Raw genomic sequence first — 23,083 nt, forward strand, 5'->3', positions numbered from 1 at the left:
GAGAATTCTCAACAGAACAGGTGTTTTCACAGCCCAGTATGTCCCAAGTTAAAAAAAAAAAAATGATAAGTGATACGAGAGACACCAGCTAATGTTCAGATTGCCTGGCCCCCCTGGGCTTCTTCCTTTCATTGTCTTTTATTTATTTATTTATTTTTAACAAATTGCCCTGTGTAAAGAGTTCTTTTCTATTTTCCCTCCCGGGAAGTTATTTATTTTTATGGGCTTCTTTTGGGAAATAAAAATCAATTTTGGAATGCAAGTGATACATTTGACTCTCCCAATAATGAAAGCTAGAAAATTAAAGGCCCCAAGGAACAACCTCCCTGCACTAAAATGATAAAGGAGGCTGCCCAAATGCTCTTGTGTGGATGTTTTGTAAATGGTGACCACCGTTTGCTCAGGGGAGGCACCTCATGCAAGACGAGGAGGCATTGCTGGGGATGGATTCACGTCCGTGGGCTCGGGCTGGCTAGTGCATTCCCAGGAAGACACTTCTGTAACAGCCACTCCATGAATCACAGCTCTGAGAAGCTCCAAAAAAGTCAGGGCTGTATGTGTGTCTGTGTGTGTCTAGAAAACTTGTTCAATTCACTGATTCAACACATCATGAACCAGAGCTCCCCGGCTGCCCCTCCAAAGCTCTATTCTCTGTTCAGCTGGATTTGCAAATCGATCCATCCACCTGTGGGACAGTGGTCCACGCACCCCAGAAACATCCTGGACTCAACCTCCTCAAAACTGCCTTGCCTTTCCTTGGCTGAGCTGCTGGGATGCGAGACCCTGACTGTGATGACCCTGAGGGACCATGCTCTGCCTAAACCAGGTTAGTGACTCCTCGACTCCTCCCTCTTCCTTTCCTCATCCTCCTCACCCTTCCACTTCTCTCATCACTTCCTTAATTCAAGTGCAGCTCATCTCATCCATCCTCCTGAGATCAATAGTTCCCAGATGGGGCTCTAAAGCTCTCCACTCCCCCAACTCTTCTTGTTAATTGTCACCGGTCACAGCCAGCTCAGGTCATTACCCCCTCCGAGGACTGATCAGCCAATGAACCATGTCCAAAACCCCTAAAATGCCTAAGCAAAATCCCTAAAATGCTCCTCTGCGTGGATCATTCCCACACTACACGCTATAACCCACAGACAGGGCCTGCGCTCACAGCATCACATCAGCCTGAGTGTCTACCTTTCCCACCTCTGTGATCATTTGTTCAGCAAACATGCACTGTGCGCCTGCACATATCAGCTGTGTGCTGTGCTTGCACATAATGGAATAAAAAATGAAGTTTGTTCTTGTCCTGTGTTCAGCAGAGCAAAATGAACAAGAAGAAAACAAATAAATGAAAACTACGGCCAGTGCTATGGTTCAACTAGCTTATCCTCTACCTGCAAGCACCAACATCCGATATGGGCACCGATTCATGTCCCGGCTGCTCCACTGCCCATCCAGCTCCAGCTGCTTGTGGCCTGGGAAAGCAATAGAGGACAGCCCAAAGCCTTGGGACCCTGCACCCATGTGGGAGATCCAGAAAAAGCTCCTGGTTCCTGGCTTTGGATCAGCATTAGTTCCGGCAGTTGCTGCCACTTGGGGAGTGAACCAGAGGATGAAAGTTCTCTTTCTCCTTCTCTTTGTAAATCTGCCTTTCCAAGAAAAAAAAAAATTTAAAAACGAATAGCACAGTGACAAATCGAGAGAAACAGGAAGGAAGCAGGAAGCACAGTGGTGGGTAAGGACTGACAGGGAGGGGCTGCTCTCAGGAGGATTTGGGGACTGACTTTGTGAGAAGGTGACATTTAGTGGAGAGCTAAAGGGTCAGAGGAAGTCAGCAACATGCATGACAGTCCTTCAAAAAGCTCATGGAAAATGGAATGGAAACGTAAGTTTGCCTTGGTGCAAAAACTAGCTTGAAATCCACGTACAACTTTTGCACCACATGCATTTGCCAAGCACTTCCTGAAAACCCTTTCTGGAGCTGAGGGAAAGAGCAACCGTAAGACAGCAGGAGACATTGGGCGGCCCAGCGGTGAGGCTAGCACGGCAACGGGACACGTGAGGTAAGAGGAGGTTGGGGGAAGGAGTCTGGGATTTGGCCTGAAGTTGCCAGGCATCGCTGCAGCAGGACCCATGCATGGTCTGATTTACATCTGAGAAAGATCCCTCTGGCTAGGTTGGGAAGAGCAGATTTCAGAAGGCAAAAACCATGCAAGCTTTAATTCATCTTTCAAAGTCTAAAACAGACAAAGCACCTAGCAGAGTCCTGGCAAGGGGCAGGCCCTCAACGAGCACTGACTCTCCTCCCAGTCCTGCAGGTCCCTTGCCTTTGAGGTTGGGTGGCCTCTGTTGACCCTCTCGGTTGGCATTAACATCTCATCACAGGGCACCTGTCATGGCTCTCCATGCCAGCTTTATCATCCCCTTCCCAGCGCCCCCTTTCACAGTATGCTCTCTCTTGTTCTCCCTCTCTCTACAGGGCTGTGAAGTACTCATTGTGTCAAAGTTCACACGCGTACCTAGAGCCCCCTCTGTGTCTATCAAAATGGCCTTCCACGTAGAAGAGATTCAAAGAACAAGAGAATGCAGGGATGAGTGGAGTGCCAAAGGGAAACTCTTGGTGGCCTCCAGGCAAGCTAGACATTAGCAGTCTAGGTTTACAACTGATGACATCTATGGTTTTATCCAAGTTCCATCACTCCCTAGCGGCGAGACTTTGCACAAGTGAATTGGCCTTGCTGGAATGCAATTTCTTAATCGGGAAAATGGAACAACGGTAGGTATGGGATGGGTACTATCTGACAGGGTTGACAGGAGGATAAAGAAATCCAAAGAAACTTCCATAACCCTTCTCTTTGCCCAAAGTGTACCAGCAAGAAAAGGGCAAAGCAGGTACAACCCACGGCACGGACTCACGATGACATAGTATCTATAGACAGGGTCCTGTCTTCTCGTTTAGATGTTTGCTTCAACAAACATTTATGGAACATTGACCATAAACACACCGGAAGCAAACTCTGCATGTTTATCTACCATAAACAACCAAGGAAAGACTCAGAATCTGCTTGGGGATTAAGGGTTGTCAATACCCGTTGCCAACACACTCTGGCCCCAAGACTCACCAATGAGCAAAGCCAACGAAACAAGTCTTTTACACTACATTTCAGACTTCCCCAAGCAATCATCCTTTTCCTGGAGATGCAGCGACCAGTGTCTCTGTCAAAGAAGTTTGGAGACAAGCCAGAGCAGTCCCAGTTTCTGCCTGTATGTGCATAGTTACCCTGCGCAACCCACAAGTCACCCAAACTGCCTCTTGAGCAAGGGACGAAGACAGAGATTGCCCCAGGTCAGTCTGATGCCAGAAGGTGTGGACGAGGAGGCTGGGAGGAAGCCAGGACCAGATCAAGAATCTGGCAGCTCCAAGTAGGAAAGAGAAGAAAGAACCCATCCTGACTGAAACCACCACTTCAGCTCCCCAAGCCTCAATTCGACACAGCGGTTAACAGCACGGGCTTGCATTCAACTGCATTCCAGTTCTGCCGTGCGCAAGCCGTAGCCACTCTGAGACAAGCCAGTTCATTGCTCAGAGTCTTTGTAAATGCAGATTAAACATGTTCATAAAGACTCCAGTTCCCGGCCCGGCACACGGTAGACTATTGCTATGCGTTTTCTATCCAGACAGAGGAAGAGAATTTCGTGATTCTGTTAAAGAACCGCACCACACATCCTTGTAAAGCAAGGAGAAAGGAGGGCCTGGAGCGTCCACTGAGGATCCGGCTCTGTGTGATTAGGCCTGGAGTCTCTCTCCACGGTTAATCCTATCAGAGCCTGGGGTTTGGTTAGCATGTCTTGGCCCAGTTGGAAAGGCTGCATGGATTGGAATTTCTCAAGCTCCAGGGGGAAAGACAGTGGGGGAGGCTGGAAGAAGAAAGCGAAATCAAAGGAGCATTGATCTTTCCACCTGGGGAACAGGTTCTCAGTTCGAATCCAAGTCCCTCCCCTGCCCCCCAGGAGCAGGGCCAGGCACCCAGCAAGGCCCATAGAAACCCACAAGAGAGCCCAAATCCAGTCATCCGCGGCTGCCTCACGTAGCTCACCAGCGGAGGAGGAAGGAACAAAACAATAGCAGCTCTCCAGCCGGCTCCTAGCCTTCCCGGAACACTTCTCAGAGCCCAGCAGGCAGCTGATGACAACTGGGGTACCTGCCAGCCCAGCTGAAGCTCCCCGTCTCTCCAACTTCCAATCACCAGGTGTTTGAAGGGGCTACGGGAGCCGTCAGCCTCTGCCCGCAGTAGGAGCCCCTCGGAGAGCAGGCAAGATGAGTGTAAAAAGGAACTGTCAGGTTCATCAGCCCACTGACGAGGAGGGGGTGCAGGGGCTCCCCAGAGCTCTGACCTCCCGACCCCCCCCCCCCCGCAAGTCCCTCATTTGCAACTCATTTGCATTGCATACTTAACGGGCCTCCAACTCCCACTTGAGAAATCATCACGGTGCACTGGGGAGAGGACTCAGGAGCCGTGTTCTTCCTGCAAAGCTCCCCTACAGAAAAGGATTCACCACCCAGGCAGGTCTGCCCTCCAGGGAAAAAAAAAAAAAACTCCACCGTTGGACCACAGTGACACAGACAGAAACACAACACCACCAGCACCTCGCTAGATGACCAGCTCCATAAAGCTGCGGTTACATCACGTACAAGGCCAGACGGAGGGAAAATTCCAAAGGTTTGCAACAGACTGCAAGGGAACGATTCAGGCTAATTGCATGCAAGTCTTGTACTATGAATGTCAAGACGCTCCAGCATTGCCTAAATGAGCTGTCAGCCGCGTGGTCAGCATGCCCACTGACAAGAGTCTTTCTCCCCTCCTCCCTGCTGCAGCCCTGCTTGGGCTGACTGATACCCAGACACCCTGCCTTGGCAAGGGGTTTGCCATGCGATTTCCAACAGACACGGATTCCTCTAGCACCCCACCCCTCCCAAAGATGGACAGCACTGCCATTCGGCAGGAAGCCAGAGCTCACATCTCTGGATTCAGACACACCTGAGCTCAAATCACTCGCTAGCGGTGACCTTGGTGACGGCGCTGGACCTTTCTGAGCTCCGGACTCCACCCCTATCTAGAACGATGACAATATCAATATCTTTCTTTTAGGGAGTGATGATAACATGCATATATCAGAACCTCCTCAAAAACAGAAAATGCAGAACGTTGCCTGAGGGGCATGTTGATTGGCACGGCGGTTAAGACACAGCTTGGAATCTCCGACTCCTGTGCAGGAGTGCCGGGGTTCGAGTCCCGGATCCATTTCTGACTCCAACCTGCTGCAGATGCGTGCTCTGGAAGGCAGCAGATTGTGGCTGAAGGGTTTCCGTCCTTGCTGCCCATGTGAGATGACCAACACTGAGTTCCTGACTCTGGCCACTGTTCTCTCTCTCTCTCTCTCTCTCTCTCTCTCTCTCTCTCTCTCTGCCTCTCAAATAAATAAATAAATAAAAAGGCCACAACACATAAAGTAGAGATGGCGGGGGCAGGAGAAGTGACACACACCTAGTCCCACAACGGGTGTCAAGGCTGCCATGCCCAGAAGACACCTCGCGCAGGAGGCAGGAGCCTTAAAGCGCTCAATCTGGTTCACCTGGAAGAAATCCGGAAGCAAAGCTCAACCTTGAACTTGAAAACCAAAATCTGCCCAAGGCCGCGGGGAACAGGCTCCAGAATTGGCATGGTGGCCAGGAGAGCTTCCACTGGCCACAAACGCCAAGACAGACCAGCAGTGGGGCATGGCTGGCCTCTCCTCTCCAGAGGAGTTACATCCTCTTAGAGAACAAGTGGTTCTAACACATCCATCAATGGTTATGGAGAGAGCCAAGACCATCTTCCGTAAGGCAGCGGCTAGAGCAAACAGGATCCAAGAACGCGGAGCTACAGAAGAGACAACCTCCGAGGGCATGCCTTGGCAAGACGGACAGGCGGCAGTGTGTACGAATAACATCCTCCTACAGGAAGATTACACGGCAGTTTGGTTACACTGGGAGTGTACCTGGGCGTGCGCGGTGTGTGCGTACATGTGTGTGTATGCACAGTGCAAAGACCCCGTGTCTCGCAGTGGGGCGAGGGTCCCAAGTGATGATCACCCCCTCCTAAGCCACACCTGGAAGGTTCTCTCTGGCTCTGGGCATGGCACTTCATGAGGAAGCCACTCCAGCTGCAGTGCTGTGTGGGGCGATAGCTCAAGAGCGGTGTTAATCAAGGGACATTTGGCTGAAGGGTACAGTGTTCAGGGCAGATGGTTGGAGGCGGGGGTGGAGGTCGGGGATGGGGGCAGGGCAACAGGCCGGAGCTGTCTAGGATTGATCTTCAGACGGAAATACGACTGGCAGCCTCTCTGGGGTCACGACCCAGGACAGAGACACTTTCCGACAAGCACCCATCTGAGCAGCTTGTCCCACCGACTCTGACTTGCGCACCTGTGCCGTGCACGGCTCCTCCTCTGATGCTGCCACTTGTCCCTAAGCACCTCCCAGCCTGGGCCCGGACCACTCTGTACCTGCACGCTTTCCCAGAGCAAGCAGCCCACCCGTGAGCCTCTTTTCAGGTACGACTGCTTTCTCGGGACCCTGTGTTGTTCCTGAATCCTTCCCTGGGCCACGTGAACACCCAGGGGACTTGAGATGCGGCTCTGGGCCTCTCCAAGCTGAAAGGTAGCAGCACAGCATCAAAACCTGCAAGGGAGAAGTCCCAGAGGTGGTCGCCTTCGATCATGCAGCACAGAATGGACTCTCAGCAGGTGCTGGGCTAGATGTGTAACAGGAGCAGCATCCTGACGCAACATGAGTTCATTGACCAGCTCCTCTGTGTATCTCTGGTCACTGCGGGGACAGTGGCCAGGCCACCACAAGCCACCTCAAAGGCCTGGCTTCCCCAGATGAGAGTGGACAGAGGTGGTATGGATTTGTTCAGGAGGGGCAGGTGTCCAAGAACATGGCATAGATATCAGTGGAGTTCAGCGCTGGCCACGGCTCGCTCTGCCTGCCCTTACAGGTGGGGGCTCTGGGAACTGGGTTTGCCTCACCATGAGGTGAATAAGAGGGCTGGGGTTGGACACACACCTCCATGGTGATTTCTCTCCAGCCCCACAGAGTCCAGCGCAGTGCCTGCCCGGGTCATGTGAGCACGTGGAGGGCAGGAAAGGCTCTGGGCCCTCGGAAAGGTGTGCCCGCCCACCCCCGGCAGCATCAACACCTGAGCAACAAGGACGGCCCAGGTGGAGGGCTGGAAATCACCCCCTCACTGTGTACATCCAGCTGGGCTGCCCCACGCGGAGCAGAGCACGGGCCACACCTGCCATCTAGTGGCCAGGACGAGTCCTTCCTGCCACAGCATTGTCGACCGAGCAGTTTCTGACTCAGCAGGCCTGGAGTGAGCCTTGGGGATGGTCCCTGCTAGCCAACCTCTCCACCCCTCCCCAACATACAGACACCCCAACTGGAAACCGTGAGGCTTGGGAAATGACACTACAGGACGTAGAGTTAGCAGGAGCTGGGATGTTTAAAGGCTTTTTATTTCTGGGGAAGGCAGTCAACGTAGACCTCGAGATGGGGACAGAGGGCGGTTCAGCCTGCGACCCACCAGGGAAGAAGAGCAGGTGGGAGGAGGTGGTTTCCAGGATGCAGGTCTGTGGCTCAGCGTAGATGCAGTTGGCAGCAAGGTGCACCTGGGCACCGCGGGGTCCAGCCAGCAGGTGGGGGCTCATGTGAGCCGGAAACTCAGAAGTCTGCAGAGTGTGGGCCCACCGTTCATCCAACTCCTAAATTCTACCGTTACTGTTAGCTGGGCTGCTTTATATCCTACCCATCTGTCTCGCTATCTGCCCATCGTCTCATTGCTGACACCTTTCAAAGTCAATTACAGGCACTGATTCAACAGGAGGCACTTAGGGCAAACTGTCTCACCTTGAAGAATTGATCCCAGCACCATAGCCTAGTGGCTAGAGTCCTCGCCTTGCACGCCCCGGGATCCTATATGGGTGATGGTTCTAATCCCGGCTGCTCCACTTCCCATTCAGCACCCTGCTTGTGGCCTGGGAAAGCTGTCAAGGACAGCCCAAACCCTTGGAACCCTGCACCCGTGTGGAAGATCTGGAAGAGGCTCCTGGCTCCTGGCTTTGGACCAGCTGGACTCGGTGGTCCTCTGAGCTCCTGCGGTGTTGCCCAGCCTGTGTACACCTTGTCGGAGCCAAGCATTTCACACAAGGGGGTCGCACTCTAGGGAGTTGGGTCCTCGTCCCTCCCCAGGGCGGCGGTGGGCTCAGCTGTTCCCTGCAGAACCTTCCAGTGTCAGCAGTGGGCTGTGCAGTCACACAGGCTCTGGCCATCTCTGGGGAATGCGCCTAGGGGAGACACGGATTTGAAGGCAAACACTGACCCCTAGTGGCCTAGCCTGGAATCCCTCCATAAACTTGGTGTGTGGTGGGATGCATCTGGATATATATATATATTTTTTTTATATTTTTTATATTTTTTATATTTTTATATATCTGGATATATATATATATATATTTTTTTTTACTGCATTTTCCTTTTGTTCCTCCACCTTCCAAGCCAGACCGGGGGAAAGCGTCGGGGAGGGGGAGGGGAGGAAGGGGCGGCTATCAGGAATGTCCTCACCCAGACCTTCCAGCTTTTTGTTTCAAATGCCCAGACCTTAGAGAGGAAAGGGCGGTTATGGCATCAAAGAACGGGACTGGTTGGACACCTACAAAGCACCCTGACAGGAAAAGGCGGGGGGGGGGCTTTGATTTCTTGAGAAGCTGGGGAATCCAAAGGGCAGGTGGCACTGGGGCCCAGGCGGAGAGGTGGGGAGGCTTTGGTGCCGGACTCTGCCGGGAGCGGGCACTCACCACACACTGGGCACCACACACTCAAGGCGCCACCCCGCCTGGCACGTCCTTTCCTCTCTGTTCAAGATCAGGAACCAAAGCGCGATGAGAGGGGAACACAGGGGCCTTGGATGCTGCTGGACAAGCCAGCTCCCCCAACCCCAGGCCGGCCAGCATCCCCATCCCACGTGCCCAGACTGCCCTCAGATGCTACCTAGCGTCTGCACGGACATCACCTTGCCCAGGCGGCTGCTCCTCCACCTTCCTACAGCCCAGAGCCATGACTGCCTCGGTTAATCAGCTCCGGTTCCTACGTCAGTACGCCATCAGCCTGGAGGCCTCATGGTTCCCAGTTCTGGGGACTCGAAGTCCAAACTCAAGATGCTACGTTCACAGTCATGACCCGCCTGCTGGCCTGCAGGTGACTGCCTTCTTCCTGCCTCGCCTGGTACAAAGCTCCTCACACCATCACCAGGGCCCTGCCTCATGCACCCCGTGGCCCCCAGACGACTGGCTGGCTGGCTGTCGCTTGCAGCCACCCAGCTGCGGCCCCTCATTTACAGAACTGCATAAGGACTGGAGTGGGGAGGCGTGCCTTGGGGGGGGGCGGGTCACTGGTTTCTGAGTGAGATTCCCAAAGGCAGGAGCACTTGTGGATGAGAGTATGACCTTGACCTTGAGGGGTCTCTTAGGTGTCACCAACTGGGAACAAAGTCTCTGTGAGGCTTAGGGAATGGACGAGGCGGACTGAGCGGGGAGGAACTTAACACACGACACAGCAGCCTGGTCCGAGGGCACGTCCAAAGGCTCCTGGGAAATGTGTGTTACAAAGACTGTGAGGGTTCTGGTGAGCTTGAAGCTCCATTTCTGGAGGTCCCCCCAGCATGGCACTTAGCTGGGAGCAAAGATCGGGCACGGCCGTGCACGGCTCCCTAATCGTGTTCCCCGACGCAGGCAACACGTATCCCACTCGAGGTGGGAGAGACACTTTCACAGGACGACAAGGCTTGGAAACTGTGCCACGAGGAACACATCTTTAAAATGCAATGAGGGCACAGCACAAAAAGCCACAGCCTGACACCAGCATCCTGTATGTAAGCGCCGGTTCGAGTCCAGGCTGCTCCATATCCGTACTCATGTGCCTGGGAAGGCACCAAAAGACAAGTTCTTTGGCTGCTGCCATTGACGTAGGAGACCCAGATGGAGTGACAGGAGTCTCTGGGTTTGGCATGACCTGACCTTGGCTGTTGCAGATCCTGCCCTGGTTTGTAACTCTGTTTTACAAATAAATAAATCCTTACAAACAAAAAGGAGATAAGCGCAACGAATATTAGCCCTTGCTTTGTTACTAATGCGAGCTCTTAAACGTATACCTTCTCTCTTGCTCTGCAGGCATTTCGCAAGGTTGAAAGAACGCAAGGTTGACTTGGCCCTGCCATGTAGTTCCTAGAAGCCGACACGAGAGGGCAGCAGCGTCCCGTTGTTGTCCTCCCGGCTGAGTGCGACAATCCCCCCCCTTTTCCTGACCCTGTGATTGCAAGGTTCTCCTGGGGGACCCCGAAGCAGCCCCACGGGGAGGCAAGCAGCTGCTCACCTTCCGCTTGGCGCAAGGAGCGATGCAGCGAAATGCACGTTTTCTAAAAGCTCGCTGGCATTCTCCCAGCCTCTGTTTCCCAAGTGAAATCCTATTTTACATTTTCCGACTTTACACCTGCCTTTGAAAGAAAGCTTACAGAGCCATTCTGGGGGGTCCTCAAACACAGGCCAATATTGTGCAAAAACCCAACCCCATCCAGGACCAATCTGCCAAGTCACCAATTCATCAGCTTTGTCTATCTCCATCCGTCTGCAGGGGGAGGTGGTGTCGCAGCCTTTGGGACACAGGGTCGGTCGGTAACCACCACCAGCCCACGGAAGACACGCACAGGCCAGGGGCCAGGGAGGAGTGAAGGGGTGAGGAAACCAGGGTGGGAGTCCACAGGCCGCTGACTGTGAACGCCACCATTGCCCCGTCTGCCTGGGGACACAGGTTCAAGGGAGGCCCCCTCTGCAGCCCTGCACCTGCCTGGCCTGCACCTGCCTGGCCTGAGCAAGGGGCGGTGCAGCCGAGCGCCACCTACCGACCACGATGAGGACCTCCCGGTCGATGTGCGCCTGGATGTAGATGCGGCCGCGGCGCTCCGTGTGGTCAGTGCCGCACAGGCTGGGGACGTTCATGACGCAGCGCTTGTGCACATTCATCATGCAGGCTGCGGGGACAGACGGGGCGAGGGGCTCAGGCTGCGGGCCGCACGCAAGTGCCCGCTCCCACCCCCACCCCCGGCACCCACCTGCTGGGCCCTTCCCTCAGACAGACCACCACCTGGCCCTGCCATGAGCTCACCTTCTGGGGCTCCTCCAAGTCTCCCCCAGCTCTAACAGAGGAGGCTGCACTTGCCACCACCCCCCCACACACACACACATACACACCAAAACACAGAGCTGCGGGCCCAGGGTGCAGCCTGAAGCAGGGCCTTGAGACGCCCCCCCCAGCATGGGTCTGGGGGGCTCCAGCTGTCAATGAGTGTGTCTCATTGCCTGCACTTGAGTGGGGTCTCTGTCTCGCTCCCCCTTGTGTGTGTGTGTGTGTGTGTGTGTGTCCATCTGTCCCCTGTCTGCCTCTGGGTGTCATTGTGTGTGCACACCCCCCTCCAGCCCTCCATCACCCACGCTCTGCCCTGTGAGTGCCCCCTCAGTACAGGCCTCAGCATAGCCTGGCCTACTGCAACACCCGTGGGTTCCTGGGAACTGCTAATACTTGGAGCCGCCCTGTCCCTTTGCTGTCCCGACTCTCAGAGCTGGTTCACTTTCTGCCCCCGACTCTGCTTACAGAGCAAAGAGGAATCCAGCTTTCTGTCTGCCTACCTCCCCACTGCCCCCACTGCCCCCACTGCCCCCCACTGCCCCCCACTGCCCCCCACTGCCCAGCCTGGCCAGCATAGATGTGTGGATGCCAGACAACCCATTTCAATGCCAAAGCACACATCAGCCCTGACAAGCGGGGCTGGGAACATCTGGGTGCCAGGGAGCCACACCCACAGGGAAGAACCCTCTGCACTGCCTGCGCCCCTTGCCTTGCTTTGCCCCAGGGGACAGGGGTAGGCAGGTGAGCAAGGACTGAAGCGGCCTGGCTCTTGGGACCCTGTGACTGTCATGCGAGCAAGCCCAGGCTGGCCTGCTGTGGCTGCAAGACAAATGACCCTGTCGTCCCCATTCCCCAGGACCTCAGGCCATCCATCAGGACATGACGGGGGCAAGGGTACCAGGCCCAGACAGCCCCCCAGCCTGCTTGTTAACCCACCAGGTACACCCAGCCCCAAAGGACTGCCTTTAAGAGCCACATGGTAAATGAATGGGGGCTCTTCGAAGCTATTATGTGGACCCCAAACCAGGCAGCCATCATCTGGTGTGTCTTCTATGAGAGGCATGCGTTGTCAGAGACCAGAGGTACCCAGCACAAGTACTCACTGTCACATTTCATCCCCTGGTGGATGAGTCCGTACAGCAGGGATCCGCAGTGGTCACAGAATGTGGGGCTGGAGTACGTGTGGATCTTGAACTTGTGTTTGCTCCGGGGATCCTAAGGCCAAGGGAAACAGACAAAAGAAACCAGTGTGAGCGTGGGTGCCCAGGACCCCCAGACCTCTCCAGGATCTGCGCTTGGCTGCCAATGTGTCGCGTGCCTGTTGGACCCATCCCGGAAACCCAGTGCCCAGACGCAGTGCTGGACAAAACAACCACTGCCTGCCCCAGCACACAACCAAGCCACCTGCAAAATCCTCCAGCTGGTCTACTGGGAAACTCAAGGGAAACTCCTCAGTTAGAAGTCAACAGAAGACCTTGGCATTCCTGACTATTGTTGAAGCCTGGGGTCAAGCCTGGCCAGGGCTAACCATCAAGCACCTGCTGTGAAGTGTCACCTTTCCTGTCCTCTTTCCCTGTAATGGGGCAGCACGACTCCGTTGGAGGATCACCTTCTTGTCCCCAAGCTTTCCTCCCTCCATCATGCCATCCCTGCGTGTGTAACCACGCAGGCTAACTAACCACAACTAATGCGTGCCTCGTCCACCTCCTGATTTTTTCATCGTAAAAATGCCCTCAGCTCCATGTCCTAGTTCAACAGATGGTCTTCCAACTTCTCTACGGCCTTAACTGCTGCAAGTTGCAGAAACTTGGTCCCAATAAACGGCTTTTTTTCTTTCACGGCCCCTCCGTCGCAAGAGTTGGGGATATAATCATTTTAACAGCAGAGAAAAACACAAAACAGAAAACATCTTGTGCGCTCAAATCCTCCCCCATGGACAGCATTTAAAACATGATAGCATAGCTCGAGTCAAGTTGCAGCCCACACACACTAACCGCAAGCCACCTGCTGCAATTTGGCTCCCTGCTCCATCACCACGGCATCTATTGCCCTTGGCACATGGAGGGTGCACGGGCGACAGAAAAACCCTGAGTTAACAGTCATGACTCCAGCCTGGGATCTCCCAGGCTCACCCTCCTGAGAGCTGCACAGCGTGCCCGGAAAGCACGCACTATTTACTGCCCTCATTTTCCGGTGAGGAGCAACAGGTGGGGGGCTTGCCCACAGCGTTGTGCATTGTGGGTTGGCACAATGGTAAGAGACCAATGAGTCACAAAGGCCGCAGGGAGGTTTCCATCAACAGCCTCCGAGGGCCCCTGAGCCACGTCCGAGCTCTTCTCGGAACACAGCCTACAGTGCGCTGGGTGTGACCCAGGAAAGCCGGGCAGCCCAGTAGCAGGGACACGCTACCCCTTTGTCGCTCATTTGTTTGTTTATTTTCCAACTCATTGCAGATAGAAGTTTACTGCTTAATTTGAAAAGCAGAGATACAGGGAGAGGGGGGAGAGACAAAGAGACAGATCTTCTATCTGTTGGTTTCTTCCCCAAACTGCTGCAGTGGCCTGGTTTGGGTCAGGCTAGCACCAGTAACCCCGGGCTCCATACGGGTCCCCCATGCACCTGGGTCAGCATCATCTCTCTCTCACAGGGGCACTAGCAGGAAGCCGCATGGGAAGTGGAGCGGCCGGAACTCAAACCAGGATGTGCTGGCGGTAGCCTTACAACGCCTGCTCCACCTTCATGGCTGAGAGGGTGTTGCTGGAGGCTCCTCCGGCCTCACTCCCCTGCCTCAGCTTTCACAAGAGTGCACACTGACAGGCACCAAGTTCACACCCTCCACCCAGCCCCACCCTGTCACTGAGACCATCTAGACCAAGCAAACCATCCTCCAATCCCTTCTACCCCCTCTCTTGCTACACTCCCACACCTGGGCCGCAGCTCAGGACTCTGGGATCCCAGAGGAGACCCTGCCAGTGTATCTGTCCGTGCCTGCCCAGTGCCATCCCCACTGATCATGTCTGCCTTTTGAGACACCCACTCTCCGCACCCGTGGCTGGCTGGAACAGAGGCACACCTTCGGCACCAGTGTCACTTTTGCCAAGCGGCTGGGATCTAGGTAGCTTCAGGCTAAGGTAGGCAACCTCTGCATCAGAGGAACAGAGACCAAAAAAAAAAAAAGATGGCGGTCACATGACCCCAGTGATGGAGCTCTGTCCCTCCCTCCCTGCATCTCCGTGTGCCTCAGCCAATCCAAGTGGACACGTGACCTGCACCCGGAGCAGAAGGACCTCCTCGGTCCCCTGGGCTCGGGCACTGCCCACTGACCCTGCGGGGCAATCAAGCTTGTCCAATCAGCAAAGCCCAGCCGTGCGGGGAGGTGGTGACTCCTTCATTGACAGGCATTGGAGAGGTGGGAAGGAAGTGGAAGACTCCGCTTCAAATGAGGCGACCTTGCTTTCCAAGTTTATCAAACTCCAGAGACACAGCCAGCTGAGCGGGGACCCCCCCGAGAGTCACCTGGGCCACCTGCCAGCTCATCGGCATTCCTAGAGGGTGTCCCACTCAGCAAGGGTCCCCTTCATCTCACGTAGGAGAAGCACCCACCAGGGACAGATCATTCGTGGGCCCCCCAGTTCCCCTCCAATCAATAGCCCCCTAGAACCATCAATGCCCAGCACCACGGGATGGGTAGACCTCAACTTAGGATCTTCAGGCTACCACCTGACTGTAGGCACAGGCAGCTCAGGGGGAAGGAAGCACAGATCAGAGACCAAAAGGAAGAAAGAAAGGAAAAAAAAAAAAAAGGACCCAACTTTAAACCACTAAGTCAACACCTAAAATAGTTTCTCTCGGTCTGAATGGGCTGGGTGCTGGGTTCACAGGTGGGTGCCTGAGATCTGGCCCAGCAGAGTGAGAGAGAGAGAGAGAGAGAGAGAGAGAGAGAGAGAGAGAGAGAGATAGGAATGAGGAAGGCACAGTCAGCAGTGTCCATTGGAAGAACTCAAAGGCAACTACATATCAGGCTGTGGTCCCTGACGGGCCAGGAGAGCACCCACAGGCGCATGCCCCACGGGGTAAGTGAGCAGGGCAAACTCAAGATCCCAGCTGGAAACATCCCAGAACCCAGGGAATTTCGCCAGTGCAGGTGTGGGACCTCACGTGAGAGACCAAAGCCGAGCTAATAACCGAAGACAGTGCGTGGAGTGGAGACGGGAAAGCTCTCAGCTCAGGACCCGCCCACAGGAAGTGCAGACTCTCCATCTCATTATTCCAGAGAGCAAAGGCGGCGATGAAGACGCTTCCCAAGCCTTGAGCTCTGCCCTGCATCTCTGCACCACCCATAATGTCACTTGTGTGTCACTTTTCTTTAACTCCGCGTGTCATTTTTTTTTTCACTTTAATAACCTGTTTGAAAAGGAAATTCTTCCCAGAATGCAAACTCGTGGGTTCCATGGGCAACCTAGTATACGTGAAACTGAAATAGACAACTCCTGAAATGTTAAAATGTTCACCTCAACCATCTTCCTGCTACAAGCTGGGGAGTCTTGGTTGCACCTGCTCCAGGTAGAGCAGTAAGTGTTCCCTCAGGGGGCAACCTGGCACTGTCAAAATTACAAAGGCATTTTGAAAATCACGAGTGCTTTTCCCTTTCGAACCAGGCATCACATCAGTGGGAAACTTCTCCTGCAGGTGGGCTTGTATACCTAAAAAAAATCACACCTGAGCATGGTTCTCTGTCAGAAGAAAGGGAGAAAAGCCAAGGTGCAAGGTGTATCTTGCATAATGCCTTTTGGGTGAGAAAAATGAAGCGGCCTAAGAAAATATTCTCACTGTCTGTCTTTTAAAAAAAATTTTTTTTAATTAATGTTGACTTATTTGAAAGGTACAGAGGCAGACAGAGAGATCTTTCATCACATGGCTTGCAACTGCGAGAACAAGGCCAAGTTCAAGCCGGGAGCCTGGAGCTCAACCCAGGTCTCCCACGTGGGTGTCTGCGACTCAGTGGCTTGTGCCTTCACCTCCTGCCTCCAATTATCACATTAAGAAGCAGGAATCAGCAGCAGAAGCCAGGAACTGAACCTGGCACCCTCATGTCAGATGTGGGCGTGCCAATGAGTGCCTTCCCCAGCACACCAACAAAACGATTATATTATTTACAGGTCAAATACACACACACCCCAAAGAAATGCTGGAAGGATACATATGAGGTGTTTCCGGGGGGAGGAGAGGGTGCAGTGGGCAGGGAGTAAGACTTCTTGGCATAAGCTTTTCTATAATTTTGCTGTAGACTACATCCAGGCTCACCCTGGTACCACGAGACTTGGGAACACGCTGGCACAGCCCTGCGCCCAACTGCAGACCAAAGGGCCAACACTGGGCCCCACGGACAATGGAGACAGCAACGTGGCTTCCTCTAATTTGAACAGCTTGCACTGCATACATTTATGAAAAATCACTGTTTGTCGAAAACCATCTGAGAAATAACTCCCCTGATTTGATCACCACTCATTCACTGCACAAACCGAATGATCACGCTGCACCCCAGGAAAATGCATAATTGGAGATTTTTTAAAAGACCAGAAAATGTCCCCATGAGGCTTTTTTTTTTTTAAATCAGGGGGGATCTTAATTGAGACCAGGTAAATTTGAATTCAATGAACTTGGCGCGTGCCCAATGATGGAAGCTCTACCTGCATACTCATGCCACAGCTGCAAAGAGGACTCCAGCTCGGCAGAGATCTTTTGCTTTATTCCTGGAAAAGAGAAGGAACAGAACAGACAACGCTGTGGGAACACTCGCTCCTGCGCTGGTATGCTTTGCTTACAAGGCTTGAAATGCTGCGCCTTCTCACCTCCCCGCCCCTTTGGCAAATGAGCAACTGTTGTCTTTGCTATGTAAACCGGGATGGGTTACTCTCTGCAGCGCAGTCCATGTCAGTCGCGGAGGTTAATAAGTAACCAACCAAGTAACCAACCGCAGGGGAACCCAACGCCTGCCTTTCGGGGTCATGCACTTTTTGACTCTGAGGCAAATGGCTGAGCCCTTTTAAGCTGTCCTTTCCTCCCTGGAAAGTGGGACAATGTGAATACACAACTGCTGGGTTACTGAGGAATCCCACGGAAACCACCTAGGATGGCTGTGAAGATGCACATCTAACGAGTGTTGCCATTGGCCGGCTGCCCGTGCCACCTCTGCCCATTTTCAACTTCAAGTCTGTTTCTTTTTCATCCCTCTAACAAAATGTCCTGCATGTTCGTTAAAGACGCTGTCTATTCACCTGTTATAGGTGCAGATCTTTTCCTAGGTTTTGATTCGCTTCTTCATTTTGTTAGCTTGTTTTTTGTTTTGTTTTGAACATACCAGGATAGTTCAAGTCTCAGCTGTTGTACTTCCCCTCCAGCTCCCAGGGAAAAGCAACGGAGGATGGCCCAAGTGTCTGGGCCTCTGCATCCACTTGGGAGACCTGGAAGAAACTGCTGGCTCCTGCAGCCTGGTCCAGCCCTGCCTAGTGCAGCCATTTAGCAACAAGCGGATGCAAGATTCATTCTATCTCTCTTTGCCCTTCAAATCGATAAACAAATAAATCTTTTAAGACGAAGTGTAAAACTGCCCCTTTCCCTTTATGTTCTCTGCCTCTGGTGTCACATTTACAAAACCCTTCACAATGTTCTTCCAGTCTTATAATTTGACTTTTTTTTTTTTTTTTTTTTTTTTACACAGCAATCACTGTTTCCCACAGAACTCATCTTAGAGCAAGCTCGGAGAGAAGACTTTTATTCCTTAATGTCTGGCCAGTCATAACAACTGCGTGGAATGTATCCTCTCCCTGTTGATGTGAAATGCCTCTTCCGTCATATACAGCTTTGCTACATCTTGTTTGTTCATTTTGAAAGTTTCCCTTACTGCTCTGTTTTTTGAAATCTCCCCTCCGCTGATCTGCTTTTTCTCTCCCACCTCTTTGCCTTATGAGCTCAACAGATCAGAGCCTGACACAGAACATCTAGAAACACGTACCTCACCCCGACCAGCCCCTCCCCAGCGTCACGGCCTCTGCTATCGCTCATGTCATCCTTGCCTCTGTTCCTCCAGGCTCTGTCTGGAATGCCCACCCTTGCCTGTTCTACCAGGCTACAGCACCAGCTCAGACTTCAGGCTTCCAGCCAGTATGGAATGAACCAAGGTCTGATCTGCACTGTGCAGTCCTTGAAGAAGGAACTAAGCTTGTCAGAAAGTAGAGAAAGGGGGCAAGCATTTGGTGCAGAATCCCATATGGGAGTGCCTGGCTTTGTACCCCGGCCCTGCGTTCCATTCCACCTTCCCGCTCACATGCTCCCTGGGGGCCAGCTGGTGATGGCTGCGCCACACGTGTACAAGAGCTGAGTTCAGTTTCTGGCTTCTGCTTTCTGCCTTGCCCAGTCTTAGCTGTTGCAGGCATTTGTGAAGTGAGCCAATAGAGGGAGGATCTGTCTCTCTCTCTCTGCTGACCTCATGGGATGGGCCCCCATCAAAGTAACAGACGGCTTGAAGCTATCACATGAATTGCCTTCAAGCTCTGTGCTCAAGGTGTACAGGAAACGTTGTGTTTAGTTGTGTTTAGACGTGGGGTTCACCTCTGAGATAACTCATCACGAGCACTTCAAAGAGTTCACGGAGACTGGATCTGAAAGTTGAACTGGGGTGGGGGGTGCGGCCTGTGGCTCAGCGGCTAGGTCACCGAGCAGGACACTGACATTCTAGACCTGAATGCCTGCTTCTAAGTCCTGGTTCCTCCACTGCTAACCCAGCTTTCTGCTAACGTGCACGCTGGGCGGCAAGGACCCTGCACCCACGTGGAAGTACAAGAAGAAACTCCTGGTTCCTGGTTTTGGACTAGCCCAGTTCTAATAGCTGTGGCCATATGGGGAGGGAGCCAGCAGATCAAAGATTTCTCTCTTTCTTTTTCTCTCTCTACACCTGTCTTTCAAATACAAACACTGAATCTTTGAAAGTACCCAGCACAGTAGCCTAGTGGCTAAAGTCCTCACCTTGCACATGCCAGGATCCTATATGAGCGCTGATTCGTGTCCTGGCAGCCCCGCTTCCCATCCAGCTCCCTGCTTGTGGCCTGGGAAAGCAGTTGAGGACAGCCCAAAGCTTTAGGACCCTGCATCCGCGTGGGAGACCCAGAAGAGGCTCCTGGCTCCTGGCTTCAGATCAGCACAACTCCGGCAGTTGCGGTCACTTGGGGAGTGAATCAGTGGACAAAAGATCTTTCTCTCTGTCTCTCCTCTTCTCTGTATATGACTGTCCAATAAAAATAAATCTTTAAACAATTTAAAAATAAAGTTTATTCTGGTGCACAATTTTGAAATCCATGCAACAAGGAGTCTTTCAGAAGTTTGTGGAAGGCGTATATTATGAAAAAAACCTGTGCCCAGATTTCAAAGTGCACACAGAATATACACATACTTCAAAATATATTTTTTAACCTAACATATGATACAGCGCTGGTGCTGAGCATTTTGAACAAGGGACACTCTGCCTGTCCTGTGACGGCCACCGCAGTCCACATGTAGCCCACTTGGTCCTGTCCAGGGTCCCTAACTCCTGTGCCATCCCAAGCCTGACTGCAGCCACCAACCCCACCCACAAAGTCACAGCCTGCACATTTCAAGCCGCAGAGAGAAGTGGCGATGGTGTGGTCGTCATCCCCACAGCTCACGGCGTGATCTTCTCTTACAGGCTGTGCTGAGCCAAGCCGGACTCCAAGCTCAATGGCTTCAAAACCTCAGGGACTCCACTTGCAGATTCAGCTCCAGCTGACAAGCAGCCACATCCATTTCCGGCGGTGAGGCTGAGGACCAGCCAGGTGACTCTCGGGGCGCTGCAGGAAGACGGGGTGCAGTGGAGCACTGTGGATTGAAGATGGTCTGTCCCCTCTGAAAACACGTTGAAATTGAATTCCCAGGCTGAGACAGGGAGGGATGGTATCTTCAAGCGGTGATTGAGGCTCTGTCCTCATAAATGGATTGTTATTATTATTTTTTAATTGGAAAGTCAGATATACAGAGAGGAGGAGAGACAGGGAGCAAGATCTTCCATCCAATGATTCATTCCCCAAGTGACCGCAATGGCTGGCACTGCCCCCGATATGAAGCCGGGAGCCAGGAACTTCCTCCAGGTCTCCCACGTGCATGCAGAGTCCCAGGGTTTTGGGCTATCGTACGACTGGAGCTGTGTGGCCAGAATGGTGGCATAAGTGGCCAAAGTTATCTATGTGACACCAGAATTTGCTGATACACTCCCCAAATGGCTGTAATGGCCAGAGCTGAGTCAATCAGAAACCAGGAGCCAGGAGCCTCCTCCGGGTTTCCCACTTGCTTGTGGGGGACCAAGCACTTGAACCATCCTCTAATGTTTTCCCAGGCCATAAGCAGGAAGCTGGGTCAGAAGTGGAACAGCTGGGATACAAACTTATGCCCATATGGGCTGCTGGTGCTACAGGCAGAAGCTTAGCCTGCTAAGCCACGGAGCCTCCCCCTACTGCCCCACTTCTGCTCCAGCTCCCTGTTAGTGCAGTGGAAGACAGCCCTAGTACCTGGCACTGCCACTCAGGCGGAATGCCAAAAGAAGCTCCTTTAGCCTGGTCACTCGCTAGCCATTGCAGCCATCTGAACACTCTCAACTCTCCTTCTGTCCAACTCTTAATTTTCTAAAAAGTGCTGCTCCTCTCTCCCTGTGCGAGGCTCTGTGGCACCCTGGGACTCGCCCAGCAGGAAGGCCATCACCAGATGTCACCCTCAACCTTGGGCCACACTCACACGCATCAAGAGAACCTCCTTTGTCAATCATCTCACCATCTGGAGGATGCTGTGTTCCATGTCAGAAAGCTGACTCGGACACAGGGAATTGAAAAGCTGAGGCTCAAGGTGGGGCTGCCCGCACTCACGCGTCAGCTCCTCCACTCACGGGTTGTGTCCACTGGCCTCAGCCTCACCGGTCTTTGATTTCCTGAACAGTTCACTGGGGATAACAATATTCATTTTGCAGGACGGCCACGGAAGCTGAGTCACTGACACTCTGAGATAGTTGACTGACACAGGGCAGATCCAGAGTGAGCATCATCGGCTACTGTTAGCCCAGGGCTTCCCGGTGCATGTTCCGACAGACACAAGCTATGTTGCCACTTCCTGGCCCTCAGTCTGAGTTTCCCATGCCAGTTCACTCCACCCGTGCTGCCCACCACTCATACAGCGAGCCGTCCAGTCACCAGGTATTAGCTAAGCGTCTTGCACGTGTCAGGCGCGGATGAGTAGAATCCGACGTGGGGCTGTCTTCAGGGGCTCCCCCCGTCTAAGTAGGGGAGAAACTCCAAAAGCACCAGCAGGTGCCCACTTCCCACTGCTGTGTGGGTGGGGCTTGGGTGCCTACAGAGTTCGCAAGGAGAGATTCAGCCGCTCAGCTCAGGGGGCTTCCCCAAGGAGGGGCCGGCGAGGCGGGTGGGGAGGACCACCTCAGTGACGTCTGAGCTGAGATCTACAGGGCAAGTGTAATGCAGCTGCGAGCTGTCCCCCTGGGGGTCGGGGTGCTGGGGCAGCAGAGTGAGTTGAGGACAACCTATGCATGAAGTCTGTGCCTCGACCCAGCCAGCTCGGGCTGCCAGCCCTGCACTGCCACCATTGACCAGGCTTCTGGCTCTGTCTCAGCCTCCAGAGCCCCATTCTCAGCTTCACTCCACCCAGCTGGGGGACCCCCAACATCTATGTGTGGGATTTTCTATAGAGAACATGAACGCAACTGCGAAGCTAGAAAAGTCCAAACTCGTTCCTGGTTCTGTTATTGCCCTACTGTTACTGTCCTGAACAAGCTACCCAAGCTGAATGGGCCTTGGTCTTCCCACCTGTGAAATGGGAAGAGCAGCAGTCACCTAGAGGGACCCCACGACACAGCAGGCACAGATTACAAGACCTTCTGGAGTCGAACCCCAGCTCAGCCATGTCCTCGCTTTGCGACCTCGTGCAGGTTCCCTAACTTCTCTGTGCCCCCAGTAGCCCCATCTTGAAAATGGAAACAATGACAACAGCACTTGACTCTCATTGGACGACCATCACTTAATGGGATCTCGCCTGTCAAGGGCTCAGCACAGTGCCTGGCATGGCTGAATACAACATGGCCGCGTTTGTGAAATGTTAAGAAACAGGGGGCCAGCCTCCACCTGTGGCATTGGTATCCACAGGACGCCAGTTCGAATCTCAGCTACTCTGCATCTTATTCAGCTCCCTGCTAATGTGCCTGGGAACGCAGTGGAGGATGACTCAAGTCCTGGCCCCTGCACCCACGTGGAGGACACAGAGGATATTCTGTGTTCTTGGTTTTGGCCCGGCCCAGCCCCGGCCGTTGTGGTCATTTGGGGAATGAACCAGAGGATGGAAGGTCTCTTTCTCTCTCTGTATCTCCTCCTTTCTCTGTAACTCTTTCAAATACATTTTTTAAAATCTCTAAACAGACAACACACACAGAGCGGTCCTGCTTTCTAGCTCTGAGAGGCGCACTGCAATCACAATGAACCTGTGTGTGGCGCGGTGACAGCGAGCGGCACACACCCGCGACATGTCAGCTTAAAATAACAACATCTGTGACCTTGGGCAAATCATTTCCATGGTCTGGTCTCAGTTCCCCCTTTAGAAAACAAAGGGGTGGAGCTGGGTAATCCCCAGGGGGCCTTCAACTTCACGGAGAGTCCCCTGCCTCTTCCCTGTGGGAGGTTGCTGCTCAGAGTGGCACTGCAAATTATAAATAAATTCCTGCACCACCCAACACGCACGCGC

At 53.3% G+C, this 23,083-nt stretch overlaps 1 protein-coding gene across 3 annotated transcripts in view; it reads right to left on the reverse strand.

The window, feature by feature from the left end:
- PRKCB (protein kinase C beta) overlaps positions 1-23,083 on the reverse strand; it is a 289,293-nt gene that overhangs the window by 119,649 nt on the left and 146,561 nt on the right. For 2 of the 3 annotated variants that reach the window (XM_040973193.1, XM_040973192.1), the window contains exons 4-5: positions 12,379-12,490; positions 10,992-11,120 (exon numbers count right to left, since the gene is read on the reverse strand). In XM_040973193.1, the coding sequence (XP_040829127.1) occupies positions 10,992-11,120; positions 12,379-12,490 (241 nt within the window). Of the gene's footprint in view, positions 1-9,832; positions 9,859-10,991; positions 11,121-12,378; positions 12,491-23,083 lie in introns of all 3 variants that reach the window. The other variant, XM_040973194.1, reaches the window with a different exon arrangement.

This window comes from Ochotona curzoniae, unplaced genomic scaffold (genome assembly GCF_017591425.1).
Source record: "Ochotona curzoniae isolate NIBS_2020 unplaced genomic scaffold, NIBS_Ocur_1.0 contig_2321, whole genome shotgun sequence".
In the NCBI taxonomy this organism is placed as follows: domain Eukaryota; kingdom Metazoa; phylum Chordata; class Mammalia; order Lagomorpha; family Ochotonidae; genus Ochotona; species Ochotona curzoniae.